General features: G+C 42.5%; 1 protein-coding gene across 5 annotated transcripts in view; it reads right to left on the reverse strand.

Moving 5' to 3' along the window:
* LOC106578301 (liprin-alpha-3) overlaps positions 1–14,797 on the reverse strand; it is a 75,822-nt gene that overhangs the window by 18,936 nt on the left and 42,089 nt on the right. For 4 of the 5 annotated variants that reach the window (XM_082965568.1, XM_082965569.1, XM_045701991.2 and 1 more), the window contains 5 exons: positions 13,197–13,390; positions 12,474–12,720; positions 11,690–11,829; positions 9,533–9,654; positions 8,715–8,893 (listed from right to left, as the gene is read on the reverse strand). In XM_082965568.1, the coding sequence (XP_082821694.1) occupies positions 8,715–8,893; positions 9,533–9,654; positions 11,690–11,829; positions 12,474–12,720; positions 13,197–13,390 (882 nt within the window). The remainder of the gene's footprint in view (positions 1–8,714; positions 8,894–9,532; positions 9,655–11,689; positions 11,830–12,473; positions 12,721–13,196; positions 13,391–14,797) is intronic. The other variant, XM_082965570.1, reaches the window with a different exon arrangement.

Here is a 14,797-nt window from a genome sequence, read left to right on the forward strand (position 1 = left end):
ATTGCTTCGATCACATGGACTGGGATATGTTCTGGATAGCCTCAGACAACAACATTGATGTATACGCTGACTCGGTGGGCGAGTTTATTTGCAAGTGCATCGGAGATGTCATACCCACTGTGCCTATTAAAACATGTCCTAACCAAAAACCGTGGATTGATGGCAGCATTTGCGCAAAACTGAAAGTTCGAAGCCCCGCTTTTAATCATGGCAAGGCAACTGGAAACATGACCGAATACAAACAGTGCAGCTATTCCCTCCGCAAGGCAATCAAACAAGCAAAGCGTCAGTATAGAGACAAAGAGTCACAATTCAACGGCTTAATCACGGGGCGTATGTTGCAGGGTCTACAGTCAATCATTGATTACAAAAAGAAAACCAGCCCCGTCACAGACATCGACGTCTTGCTCCCAGACAAATTAAACAACTTCTTTGTTCGCTTTGAGGACAATACAGTGCCACTGACATGGCCCGCTACCAAAGCCTGTGGGCTCTCCTTCTCCGTGGCCAATGTGAATAAAACATTTAAACGGGATAACCCTGGCAAGCCTGCCGGCCCAGACGGCATCCCTAGCCGCGTCCTCAGAGCATGCGCGTTTACGGACATATTCAATCAATCTCTATCCCAGTCTGTTGTCCCCACATGCTTAAAGACGGCCACCATTGTTCCTGTTTCCAAGAAAGCTGAGGTAACTGAACTAAATCACAATCGCCCCGTAGCACTCACTTCTGTCATCATGAAGTGCTTTGAGAGACTAGTCAAGGAGCATATCACCTCCACCCTACCTGATACCCTAGACCCACTCCAATTTGCTTACCGCCCCAATAGGTCCACTGACGATGCAATCGCCATAACACTGCCCTAACCCATCTGGACAAGAGGAATACCTCTGTAAGAATGCTGTTCGTTGACTACAGCTCAGCATTTAATACCATAGTACCCTCCAAACTCGTCATTAAGCTTGAGACCCTGGGTCTCGACCCCGCCCAGTGCAACTGGGTCCTGGACTTTCTGATGGGCCGCCCGCGAGTGGTGAAGGTAGGAAACATCTCCACCCCGCTGATCCTCAACACTGGGGTCCCACAAGGGTGCGTTCTAAGTCCTCTCCTGTACGCCCTGTTCACCCATGACTGCGTGGCCATGCATGCTTCCAACTCAATCATCAAGTTTGCAGATGACACTATAGTGGTAGGCTTGATTACCAACAACGACGAGACGGCCTACAGGGAGGAGGTGAGGGCCCTCGGAGTGTGGTGTCAGGAAAATAACCTCTCACTCAACGTCAACAAAACAAAGGAGATGATCGTGGACTTCAGGAACTCCCCCATCGATGGGACAGTAGTGGAGAAGGAGAAAAGCTTCAAGTTTCTCGGCGTACTGACAATCTGAATGTTCCACCCACACAGACAGTATGGTGAAGAAGGTGTAACAGCACCTCTTCAACCTCAGGAGGCTGAAGAAATTCGGCTTGTCACCTAAAACACACACATTTTTACAGATGCACAATCGAGAGCATCCTGTTGGGCTGTATCACCGTCTGGTACGGAAACTGCACCACCCTCAACTGCAGGCTCTCCAGAGGGTGGTGCGGTCTGCACAACGCATCACCGGGGGCAAACTACCTGCCCTCCATGACACCTACAGCACCTAAGGTCACAGGAAGGCCAAAAAGATCATCAAGGACAACAACCACCCGATCCACTGCATGTTCACCACGTTATCATCCAGAAGGTAGGTCAGTACAGGTGCATCAAAGCTGGGACCGAGAGACTGAAAAACAGCTTCTATCTCAAGGCCATCAGACTGTTAAACAGCAATCGCTAACATAGAGAGGCTGCTGTCAACATACAGACTCAAATCTCTGGCCACTTTAATAAATGGACTTAATAAAAGGTATCACTAGTCACCTTAAATAAGGCCACTTCAATGAAGTTTACATATCCTACATTACTCATCTCATATGTATATACTGTTCTGTACCATCTACTGCATCTTGCCTATGCCTATTAGTCAATTTAAATAATGCCACTTTAATAATGCTTACATATCCTACATCACTCATCTCATATGTATATACTGCTCTATACCATCTACTGCATCTTGCCTATGCCGCACAGCCATCGCTCATCCATATATTATATGTACATATTGTTATTCATCCCTTACGTGTGTGTGTGTATAAGGTAGTTGTTGTGAATTTGTTAGATTACTTGTTAGATATTACTGCATTGTCGGAACTAGAAGCACAAGCATTTCGCTACCCTCGCATTAACTTGTTAGGGACCCCTTTTCTCCATTTCCGCATGAATGACATGCCCATAGCAAACTGCCTGTTGCTCAGGCCCTGAAGCCAGGATATGCATATTATTGGTATCAGTTGAAAGTAAACACGTTGAAGTTTGTAGAAATGTTAAAATAATGTAGGAGAATATAACAATAGATATGCTAGGAGAAAATCCAAAGAGAGACCATCAACTTAGAAATGCAAGAGAAAGCTCATATTGTAAAATGTCTCCCTGGGAGCCATACAAAATATTTATTGGCATTTCTTTTTTTACAAAACACCATGCTACATGGGGGCACATCATGGGGGCACATTGTTAACCTGTTTGGGATAGGGGGCAGTATTTTCACGGCCGGATAAAAAACATACCCGATTTAATCTGGTTACTACTCCTGCCCAGAAACTAGAATATGCATATAATTTGTAGATTTGGATAGAAAACACTCTAAAGTTTCTAACACTGTTTGAATGGTGTCTGTGAGTATAACTGAACTCATATGGCAGGCCAAAACCTAAGAAGATTCCATACAGGAAATGCCCTGTCTGACAATTTATTGTCCTTCTATAGCATCTCTATCGAAAATACAGCATCTGTGCTGTAACGTGACATTTTCTAAGGCTTCCATTGGCTCTCAGAAGGTGCCAGAAAGTGTAATGGGGTGTCTGCAGTCTCTGGGCGAAGAACAGCAGGAGTATTTGTTAGTGGTCAGGCTGGGAACAGTGACACTGGAGATGCGTGTCCATGAGACTACTGCATTTTTTTCTTTCAGCCTTTGAATGAATACGTCGCCCGGTTGGAATATTATCACTATTTTACGAAAAAAATTGCATAAAAAATTGATTTTAAACAGCGTTTGACATCCTTCGAAGTACGGTAATGGAATATTTTGAATTTCTTTGTCACGAAATGCGCTCGCGCATCACCCTTCGGATAGTGACCTCAACGCACGAACAAAACGGAGCTATTTGAATATAACTATGGATTATTTGGAACCAAAACAACATTTGTTGTTGAAGTAGAAGTCCTGGGAGTGCATTCTGACGAAGAACAGCAAAGGTAATACAATTTTTCTTATAGTAATTCTGAGTTTAGTGAGCACCAAACTTGGTGGGTGTCAAATTAGCTAGCCTGTGATGGCCGAGCTATCTACTCAGAATATTGCAAAATGTGCTTTCGCCGAAAAGCTATTTTAAAATCTGACACCGCGATTGCATATGGGAGTTCTGTATCTATAATTCTTAAAATAATTGTTATGTTTTTTGTGAACGTTTATCATGAGTAATTTAGTAAATTCACCGGAAGTTTGCGGTGGGTATGCTAGTTCTGAACATCACATGCTAATGTAAAAAGCTGTTTTTTGATATAAATATGAACTTTATTGAGCAAAAAATGCATGTATTGTATAACATAATGTCCTAGGAGTGTCATCTGATGAAGATCATCAAAGGTTAGTGCTGCATTTAGCTGTGGTTTTGGTTTTTGTGACATATATGCTTGCTTTGAAAATGGCTGTGTGATTATTTTTGGCAGGGTACTCTCCTGACATAATCTAATGTTTTGCTTTCGCTGTAAAGCCTTTTTGAAATCGGACAATGTGGTTAGATTAACGAGAGTCTTGTCTTTAAAATGGTGTAAAAATAGTCATATGCATCTAATGAAGCCGCAACTACAAATTCTTGGTCATTCGCTACATAATGCATGATATTAAATAATCTTCTGATATTATCAGGAGATGAGCGGTTTCTTACAAAGCCTGTTTGGTCCATATCAACCAAGTCCGGAAGAACCTTATCCAGTCTAAGAGTTATGAATTTCACAATAATCTTATATGAAGTGTTCAATAGAGATATTGGTCTATACGACCCACAAAGCAGAGGATCTTTCCCAGGTTTTAACAAAACTGTGATCAGTGCCTGTTCAAGTGTGTTTGGGGGCTTTTCTGTCTCTATGGCATAATTAAACATACTGCAAAGAGGCTCAATTAGTTTGGGTAAAAAGGATCGATAGAATTAAATAGGGAATCCGTCTAACCCTGGTGATTTTCCCTCAGCAGTGTTGAAAATGATTCCCTAATTTCCTTTGATGTAATCTCTTTCTCCAAGTGCTCTCTATCCTCATCAGTTAAAGTTTGTAAATTTAGTTTGTTAAAAAAAAAAAAAAAAGCATTTTGGCAGGGGCCATCCCATTCAGACTTGTACAATGTTTCATAAAACTAATTTCCTCAGGACTGTGAACTGTGTTATTGGGTATCTTAATAGAGTGAATAACTCTACTAGCATCCTCTCGTCTTATCTGCCAAGCAAGCAACTTTCCCGCTTTAGCTCCATGTTCGTAGTAGTTTTGTTTTCCTAAGAGCATTTTCCGCTTTGTGTCGTCAGGGTGTTATATTCCAATCACTTTGAGTCTAATTTTTGTAGAGTTGAGTCGTCAAATGTTATACTATGTTAATTTTACAGATCTCTAATTTCATTCTCCAACGAATCTATGATTTGCCCCCTCAGATATGCAAGGAGAGCTTCCCATAAAATTAGGGGGAGTCAGAGTTGTTATTGGTGCTAAAAAATATATGTCTACATGAGTGTTCAGAAATGTTACAAATGTGGGATTATTTAGTAAGTATGTGCCAAATCTTCTTGAGGGTGGTTGTGTTGTACTGATTGGTACTGAAGCCAGCAGGGCAGAATGATCTGATATACATCTTGGTAAGTACATACACCCAGTAGTTAAACATCCTTTGGCTGCAGGAATAAGAAATAAGTACATTCTAGAGTAACTTATGGACAGGGGACTAAAATGAGTATTCTTTAACCTTTTAGTTGTGAAATCTCCATAAGTCTACAAGTCAAAAATGTTTCATTTCTGCCTTTAACATTTTAGCTGCCTGTATGAGGTTGATACTACTAGAGGAAGATCTATCACTGGAAGGGTCCAGTACCAAGTTAAAATCCCCTGCCATTATTATCTCTGATGGTGGGCACATTAACTTCAAAAAGATGTCTTGGTAAAATTTAGGATCATCATGGTTAGGCCCATACACATTCACAATGGTAATGGGCTCAGCGTTGATGAAACCTTGAATGATCACAAACCTACCCACCTTGTCTTCAATCTGAGATTGTATCTGAAAGGGGCAATGCTTATTAATGAGTATGGCCACCCCTCTTGCCCGAGAGGGGAAAGATGAATAGTACACTTGACCCACCCACTCTCTCTTTAGTTTATCACGCTCAGTCAGGTGTGTCTCCTGAAGAAGAGCTATATCAACCTTATGCTGCTTTAGATCATTCAGAATGCGTTTGCACTTGACTGGGCATTTAGTACCCCTAATGTTAAGTGGCATAAATGTATAGTTATTAGATGCCGACATCTTTAAAGAAAATAAGAAATAGGGAAAAGGAAAGAAACAAAATTGCGTTGAGTGTATACAACTTGTACAAAATGAAAGTATAGAGTGGTAAACATCTCATGAACTAATAGCCTGACCCTACCACAAACCCACCCAACCCCCTCCCCAACTGAGGGAGTTAAAGAACCCATATCCTTAGACGCTAGTCTTTAAGCTAGATGTACTGTACCTGCTATGCATAGCATCGCTCGAATTAGGTTAATTCTAAATTATATGTATATGGAATTACAAGTACATTGACTGTTCCTTGTAGCATGAAAATATTGTTAGTCAAGTAACAAAATACAATTTGATAACAACAATAATGACCGGACTATTTAGCCCCACTTGAGCATGTCTCAACAACAACAAAAACCTCCGGTGCATCCATAGTCACCAACAGAGCCTACCCGCACACCCCAATGTCAACCAATCGGCATTCCCCAATGTCAACCAATCGGCAGAAATAATGGGGTGCAAAGGAGCAAAATAAATAAATAAATAAATACAGTACAAGCCAGCAAACGTAATAGTAGCTAAAATTCCCTGAAGTAATATAAACAACATAGTTAGGCTTGAAACCCAGTCAAAAGCCACATAACTATTTAACCAAACCCGACCTCTGCTTAAAATAAAAGTATACAGCAAAAATGTAACTACCTGGCATAGTGTGGATGTATAGTAGCTACACCGTTGTAAACTTAGCGAGCTGGCTAAATAGCACAGCCAACATTAGCTATGATCCAACGTTACCTCGCCAGTCATTATCGCACTAGCCATCTAGCCAGCCGTTTCCCGGAGGGGGTAGATCCAGAATTTTGGGAATCCATTCCTGTAGAAAGGAGATTGCGTCTCTTCCCTCCACGGCCTCCGGGAAACCTTGAAGTCTCGTAATAATAACATTTATCCTCGAGTTTAGAGATGGCGTCTTCCAACTTCTTGTAGTTTTGGTCCACTTCCTCGCGGAAGTCCAGGATAGCAGCCTGGTGGTCAGCATGGTCTTTTTCTAACTTTGTCACTCGTCCCTTTGTGACTTTCTGGTCTTCGTGGAGTTTATCGATCAGTACATACATTTTGCTGAGGCGTTCAGAAAGTGTCTCTTGGATTTTTGTTATACCCTTGTCCATCTCCATTCTGAACCATGCTGGTGCTTTTTCCGAGCTAGCATCCTCCGAGGCTGAAGAAGGGCTGTCATAGAAGGGCATTTTTCCATGCCTCGAGGCTTTGACATATTGGGCATCTTTTGCTTTGGCGATCCAATAGATGTTTTAACTTCCAACTCACTATTAACGAACAGGTAAACCGTGTCAAAATGCCTTCATTTTTCAAAAGTTCGAGGATGCTACGCAGACGCGTCTTGTTAGAGCGTCGCCATTGCCAGAAGTCTCATGAAGACACTGTCTTGAAAATCTGTATCATCACGCGCCATGATGAAGTTGCGCACCTGATAAAATCGGTTTCCTATTGAACATACTTCTTTCCGAAAGATATATTATAGTTTGATTACATTTTAGGATGTCTGAGGAGTAAATACAAATGTATTTTGACTTGTTGAAACTAAGTTTAGGGGTAGATTTTTGCATTTCTTTCTCTGCAAGTTGAACGAGTGGATTACTCAAATCGATGGCGCCAACTATACGGACTTTTTCGAATATCATTTTTTTTTTATCTAACAAAACGACACTACATGTTATCTCTGGGACCTTTTGGATGACAAATCAGAGGAAGATTTTCAAAAAGTAAGTGTATTTAATCTTTATATGTGAATGTATGAAACCTGTGCCAGTGGAATTTTTTGTGGGGCGCCATCCTCAAACAATCACATGGCATGTTTTCGCTGTAATAGCTACTGTAAATTGAACAGTACAGTTAGATTAACAAAAATGTAAGCTTTCAGCCTATATAAGACACTTATGTACCTAAATGTTTAACCGCTACAATAAAGCTATTAGAATTTATTTGAATTACCGCGCTCCAGTTTGACCGGAAATTGTACCGCCAGTGGTACACTGATCTCGAACAGGTTTTAACATCTGCTAACCATGTGTATGTGACCAATAACATTTTATTTTATTTGACATTAACTGTTCAGAGGAGACTGCATAAATCAGGCCATAATGGTCAAATTGCTGCAACAACAAAAAAAAAAATACTAAAGGACACCAATAATAATAAGATACTTCTTCTTAATCCGTCTTTGGTCTGATGAGTCCAAATTTGAGATTGTTGGTTCCAACCGCCATGTCTTAGTGAGATGCAGAGTAGGTGAACGGATGATCTCTGCATGTGTGGTTCCCACCGTGAAGCATGGAGGAGGTGGTGTGATGGTGTGGGGGTGCTTTGCTGCTGACACTGTCTGTGATTTATTTAGAATTCAAGGCACACTTAACCAGCATGGCTACCACAGCATTCTGCAGTGATATGCCATCCCATCTGGTTTGCACTTAGTGGGACTATCATTTGTTTTTCAACAGGACAATGACCCAAAACACACCTCCAGGCTGTGCAATGGTTCTTTGAACAAGAAGGAGAGTGATGGAGTGCTGCATCAGATGACCTGGCCTCCACAATCACCCAACCTCAACCCAATTGAGATGGTTTGGGATGAGTTGGACCTCAGAGTGAAGGAAAAGCATCCAACAAGTGCTCAGCATATGTGGGAACTGCTTCAAGATTGTTGGAAAAGCATTCCTCATGAAGCTAGTTGAGAGAATGCCAAGTGTGCGAAGCTGTCATCAAGGCAAAGGGAGGCTACTTTAAAGAATCTCAAGCATAAAATATATTTTGATTTGTTTAACTGTTTTGGTTACCACATGATCCCATATGTGTTATTTCATAGTTTGATGTCTTCACTATTATTCTACAATGTAGAAAATAGTAAAAAAAATAAAGAAAAATCCTTGACTGAAAAGGTGTGTCCAAACTTTTGACTGGTACTGTACGTTATTCAGATTCGCTCATAATTAAATGGAGCACCTTCAGGTAAAACACTGCACATCATTCATGATTTCCTCCCAGATAGTTAACCAATGAGACAACGTACCTCAAGCCATGTGACCACGGTGGGGCCATCCCATGAGGCAAAGGGAAGACCCTGACGACAGGCTTCTTCTAGCAGGTCTTGCTTCTTCTTGCTGCGGCGATCTTTCTCCACCGTGCCAGTTCCCATCTTGGCCAGGCCCAGGGGGTCGGCTGATCCCAGGTCATCAGAGGGCGTGGAGGCTGAGGTCAAAGGTCACTGCTTAAACCACAGGTGTCAAACTCATTCCACAGAGGGCAGAGTGTCTGGGTTTTCACTCCTCCCTTGTACTTGATTGATAAATTAAGGTCACTAATTAGTAAGGAACTCCCCACACCTGGTTGTCTAGGGCTCAGTTGAAAGGAAAAAACAAAAACCTGCAGACACTAGGCCCTCCATTGAATGAATTAGTTTGACACTGGCTTAAACCACCTCTGTCTAGGACAGGGTTCGCCATCCCTGTTCCTGGAGAGCTACCCTCCTGTAGGTTTTCGCTCCAACCCCAGTTGTAACTCACCTGATTCAGCTCATCAACCAGCTAATTATTAGAATCAGGTGTGCTATATTAGGGTGGAGTGAAAACCTACAGGACCGTAGCTCTCCAGGAACAAGGTTGGTGAGCCCTTGTCTAGGAATACTCCACATGATTACTGGAAAATCGGTTTGCCATCGGTTTATCTTCTTAAAACTGTGAAAGTAGCTGACCTTGTTGTATTTGTCTTTAGGGTAAATTATATTACTGTTATATTGCAAATAATAGTGTATACTGTATAAGTGTGCAGGCAACCTTACATTGTTTCTAACCCTCATACCACACACATGGTTAACACACATTGACTTACCCAGAGAGGCAGACTGACTCCCAGGTCCTCCAATCCTCCCTTTCTCCTTCTTTCCAAACAGGCGTCCAATGGAGGACTTGATGCTCTTCTTCTTGCTGGCTTTGTGGAGAGAGTCCTGACTACTGGTGGTTGCACCATCAGCAGACAGACTGACAAATTAATCTCAGAACATCACTGGTGAAAAATCATTACATCATTACATGAATCTTCCCTGTGGCTCAGTTGGTTGAGCATGGTGTTTGCAACGCCAGCATGGTGTGTGCAACGCCAGGGTTGTGGGTTCGATTCCCACGGGGGGCCAGTAAATAAAATAAAAATTAAATGCATGAAATGGTATGAAATGTATGCATTCACTACTGTAAGTAGCTCTGGATAAGAGCGTCTGCTAACTTACTAAAATGTAATGTAAATGTACATGAGGGTCACTGATCTAGTTGGTATTCTATTGGCTAGCTATTTTATATATTATACACTGCTCAAAAAAATAAAGGGAACACTAAAATAACACATCCTAGATCTGAATGAATGAAATAATCTTATTAAATACTTTTTTCTTTACATAGTTGAATGTGTTGACAACAAAATCACACAAAAATAATCAATGGAAATCCAATTTATCAACCCATGGAGGTCTGGATTTGGAGTCACACTCAAAATTAAAGTGGAAAACCACACTACAGGCTGATCCAACTTTGATGTAATGTCCTTAAAACAAGTCAAAATGAGGCTCAGTAGTGTGTGTGGCCTCCACGTGCCTGTATGACCTCCCTACAATGCCAGGGCATGCTCCTGATGAGGTGGCGGATGGTCTCCTGAGGGATCTCCACCTGGTCTAAAAGATCCGCCAACTCCTGGACAGTCTGTGGTGCAAGGTGACGTTGGTGGATGGAGCGAGACATGATGTCCCAGATGTGCTCAATTGGATTCAGGTCTGGGGAACGTGCGGGCCAGTCCATAGCATCAATGCCTTCCTCTTGCAGGAACTGCTGACACACTCCAGCCACATGAGGTCTAGCATTGTCTTGCATTAGGAGGAACCCAGGGCCAACCGGAGCAGCATATGGTCTCACAAAGGGTATGAGGATCTCATCTCGGTACCTAATGGCAGTCAGGCTACCTCTGGCGAGCACATGGAGGGCTGTGCGGCCCCCCAAAGAAATGCCACCCCACACCATGACTGACCCACCGCCAAACCGGTCATGCTGGAGGATGTTGCAGGCAGCAGAACGTTCTCCACGGCGTCTCCAGACTCTGTCACGTCTGTCACATGTGCTCAGTGTGAACCTGCTTTCATCTGTGAAGAGCACAGGGCGCCAGTGGCGAATGTCCCAATCTTGGTGTTCCCTGGCAAATGCCAAACGTCCTGCACGGTGTTGGGCTGTAAGCACAACCCCCACCTGTGGACGTTGGGCCCTCATACCACCCTCATGGAGTCTGTTTCTGACCGTTTGAGCAGACACATGCACATTTGTGGCCTGCTGGACGTCATTTTGCAGGGCTCTGGCAGTGCTCCTCATGCTCCTCCTTGCACAAAGGCGAAGGTAGCGGTCTTGCTGCTGGGTTGTTGCCCTCCTACGGCCTCCTCCACGTCTCCTGATGTACTGGCCTGTCTCCTGGTAGCGCCTCCATGCTCTGGACACTACGCTGACAGACACAGCAAACCTTCTTGCCACAGCTCGCATTGATGTGCCATCCTGGATGAGCTGCACTACCTGAGCCACTTGTGTGGTTGTAGACTCCGTCTCATGCTACCACTAGAGTGAAAGCACCGCCAGCATTCAAAAGTGACCAAAACATCAGCCAGGAAGCATAGGAACTGAGAAGTGGTCTGTGGTCACCACCTGCAGAACCAGTCCTTTATTGGGGGTGTCTTGCTAATTGCCTATAATTTCCACCTGTTGTCTATTCCATTTGCACAACAGCATGTGAAATTTATTGTCAATCAGTGTTGCTTCCTAAGTGGACAGTTTGATTTCACAGAAGTGTGATTGACTTGGAGTTACATTGTGTTGTTTAAGTGTTCCCTTTATTTTTTTGAGCAGTGTATATATTATATAGTTATATATATTATTTTTTCTTTATTTCAACAGGAAGTCAATTATATTACCTAGCTTCCTAACAAACACCAAACAATGTAGACTAAAGTCATTTCTGTACCTGCGGAATTCGCGGTGATCATCCAGCCCCGCCCCTGGGTGTGTGTGAGTCATTCTGTCTAATCGCAGAGCGCGAGGAACTGGAGGATGGGTAGAGTCAATCAGGGCTAGCGCCCGGCAGTCGTCGCTCTCTTTGCTGTTCTGTATTGACAGAGAATCAGTTCAATTGAGTCACTGTAGACAACTCTTTTAATACATTTTAATTGCCGTAGGAATATGTGTTCATTCAAGTAACTGTGCTAGTTTAATTCATTTGGAACCCTATAAACAGTTCCACCCATTTAAATCACAATAGAAAACTATATTTATTTGTTGTACTGTAAACAATTCAGCTTGTTTAAGTCACAGCACACTTGAGACTTGCAGCAACAATAAAACCAGATTGGCATAATTGTTTTTCTCGCGCAGCTACATGAGAATATATTTAGAAGACCAAACACACAAACACAATCAAACACAGTGTAGGCATAAAGAAGAAGCTCCTTTACCCGGCGGGTAAAACATTACATTACATTTACATTTAAGTCATTTAGCAGACGCTGTTATCCAGAGCGACTTACAAATTGGTGCATTCACCTTATGATATCCAGTGGAACAACCACTTACAATAGTGCATCTAAAACTATTGAAATGTTACAACTAGGTTATAACCAGTTCTGATTGTAAACTGACATATGATGTCCTTTCAACTAGCCTTACCCGTTGGGTAGCAACAACCAAGAAGCGCACGTTGAAATGCTAGATGTGTCCAAACACAGACAGCCACCAGCAGTACGGTACTGTACCTGTCTGTCTGACTCTCGGGCAGGGGAATGTGACAGTCGGGGGGTGGAATGTCCAGAGCTAGGGGGAGACGGGGAGGCCAAGGTGGAGGAAGTGAGGGAGGGGGTCATGTAGCCCCTCCCCACACTCTCCCTGCCCCCGCCCAGCGAGGAGGGGGGGAGAGGGTTGGAGTCCAAGGCCACGCTGCTCACCCGGCTCTCGATCTCCTCCGCCCTCAGCTCAGTGTTCTCCTTCTCCTCCTGGATCAGCCTGAGAGGAGAGTGTCGAAGAGAGGAGAAAGGGGAGGAAAGGAAGAGTGATGAGACAGAAAGGGGCAAGTGAAGGGCATTGGATAAGTGAGGAAATGAGAAAAGAGGAAAAGAAAGAGAAGGGAGAAAAATAGGAAAATTACTCCTGAGGATAGCCGCAAAGAGATGTTTGCGGTATCACTATTTTATAATATGCATGTGCAGTAAACCTCTGGCTTGAGTAAAGCAAATGAGTGTGAGTTCTTCTATCTGTATCGGTGTTATTATTCACTCCTGGTTTGGACAAAGCAGAGTAGAAAGTCAAAGAGAGGTCGATTTTTAGATATTGTTGGGGTTTTGACCTCTGGATCACCCATTGAATGGGACAGAGGATATAGTAAGAGTGTAGTTTATTGACATATTTCTGAGGCAATTTTAGGTCCATTAGGAATTCAGTCAAACCCACCATTCCTGTTTGCGTTGTACCAGAAGACTTACTTGATCTCCTTGTTGATGGCCTCCAGTTGCTCCTGTAGCATGATGGCGAGGGTCTGCACGTCTGTCTGTCCGCTGGGCGAGAGCAGCTCAGAGCCAAACAGGGTCTCCCTGTCCTCCTCGTTGTCCGAGCAGCCCCCCTCAGCTCCCCCCTCAAACCTGGGACCCAGCATGGTGCCACTGTCCCACTCTCCATACTGCAGAGAGACAGAGGAGGAGAAAGAAAGAAAGAAAGAAAGAAAGAAAGAAAGAAAGAAAGAAAGAAAGAAAGAAAGAAAGAAAGAAAGAAAGAAAGAAAGAAAGAAAGAAAGAAAGAAAGAGAAAAGAAGAGAAGAGACATGACTTGGAATTCTGTTAGCTACACTGTTAAACATTTCTTGTAAAATGTACAGTAAGACAGGGTTTCCCAAACAAAGCTTGATGATGAGTTGGTTATTTGAAAACCGCTGTGTAGCGCAAGGACAAAAACTACAATGTGCACCCAATGGGAGGCACCATGACCGAGTTTAGGAAACCCTGCAGTAACATACTGGCAGCAATTGGCCACTAATCCATTTTAGGGATTCACAAATATTACTGTAATCTAATTTACAATACCAAGTCAGTTACTGTAAACAAATTTACAGTACCAATGACAATTACATCATATTACTGTAATTACCCAGTGACATATTAACCAGTGTTCTTTGCAGGTTCATAAAAAAAAACAGCCATAGCAAGTAAAAGGTTTCTGTAACCGTTACTGAAAATGTAGTTAAGGATTCACTGATCTTCAGAATAACTGTTATTCATACGAGATATCTTATGATATACTGTATCTCTGGATAGTGATAATACATTACTGAGATATTCATGGTAATTTGATTCAGGCTTCTTGTAAATTACTATAATGTCCAAAGCAATGAAAAACAGTACAAAACAGCTATTTTTACAATATTTTACTGTACTTACAAGGGATTGTATCAAGCAAGTTGACCACTAGACCATTACAGCATATTAATGAATACTTGGTGTTTCATATAGTGATGTTACATTTGATACCGGAGCTACGATACATGCATCAAAATTACTAAGCCGTTCGCTTTGAAACAGTGTGCCAATGCTTATATCCCTTCATCAGAAGCATGTGATCAATGACGTCCGAAGCATCGTTTTGTCAAACCGCCACCTGATTGCTTTGGTATTGGTTTTGGTAGAAGACAAAAGGCTACCATGCACACGCACTATGGCGTGTGCGAAGTCATCTATTGTAATTTTGCTGTTCTAAATTATTTTGACCAGCAGGTGCCATTAGTGTACACTGTGTTGATCAAAGCCTTGCGTAATGAACAGTTTCGACCCAATTTGATGAAAATGTACTATGCTTCAGGAAGCTTTGTTTCCACATCACTAGTTTTATATCACTTGTAATTCTAGAGGGCTAAACAAAGGCTTCTGAACTGGCTGTGATTATAGGGCAAAATAGATCAAATGGATATGGTTAAATATTCAACCATTAAAGGTTTAAAACCTATTGCCACTGATCTGTCCCCTATATAAATTTGTTGAGGAACTACTACCACGTTTCACTTAAATTGGCACAGGACTCTCACTAATGGGTACAA

The sequence above is a fragment of the Salmo salar genome, chromosome 19 (assembly GCF_965601325.2).
Source record: "Salmo salar chromosome 19, fSalSal1, whole genome shotgun sequence".
Lineage (NCBI taxonomy): Eukaryota > Metazoa > Chordata > Actinopteri > Salmoniformes > Salmonidae > Salmo > Salmo salar.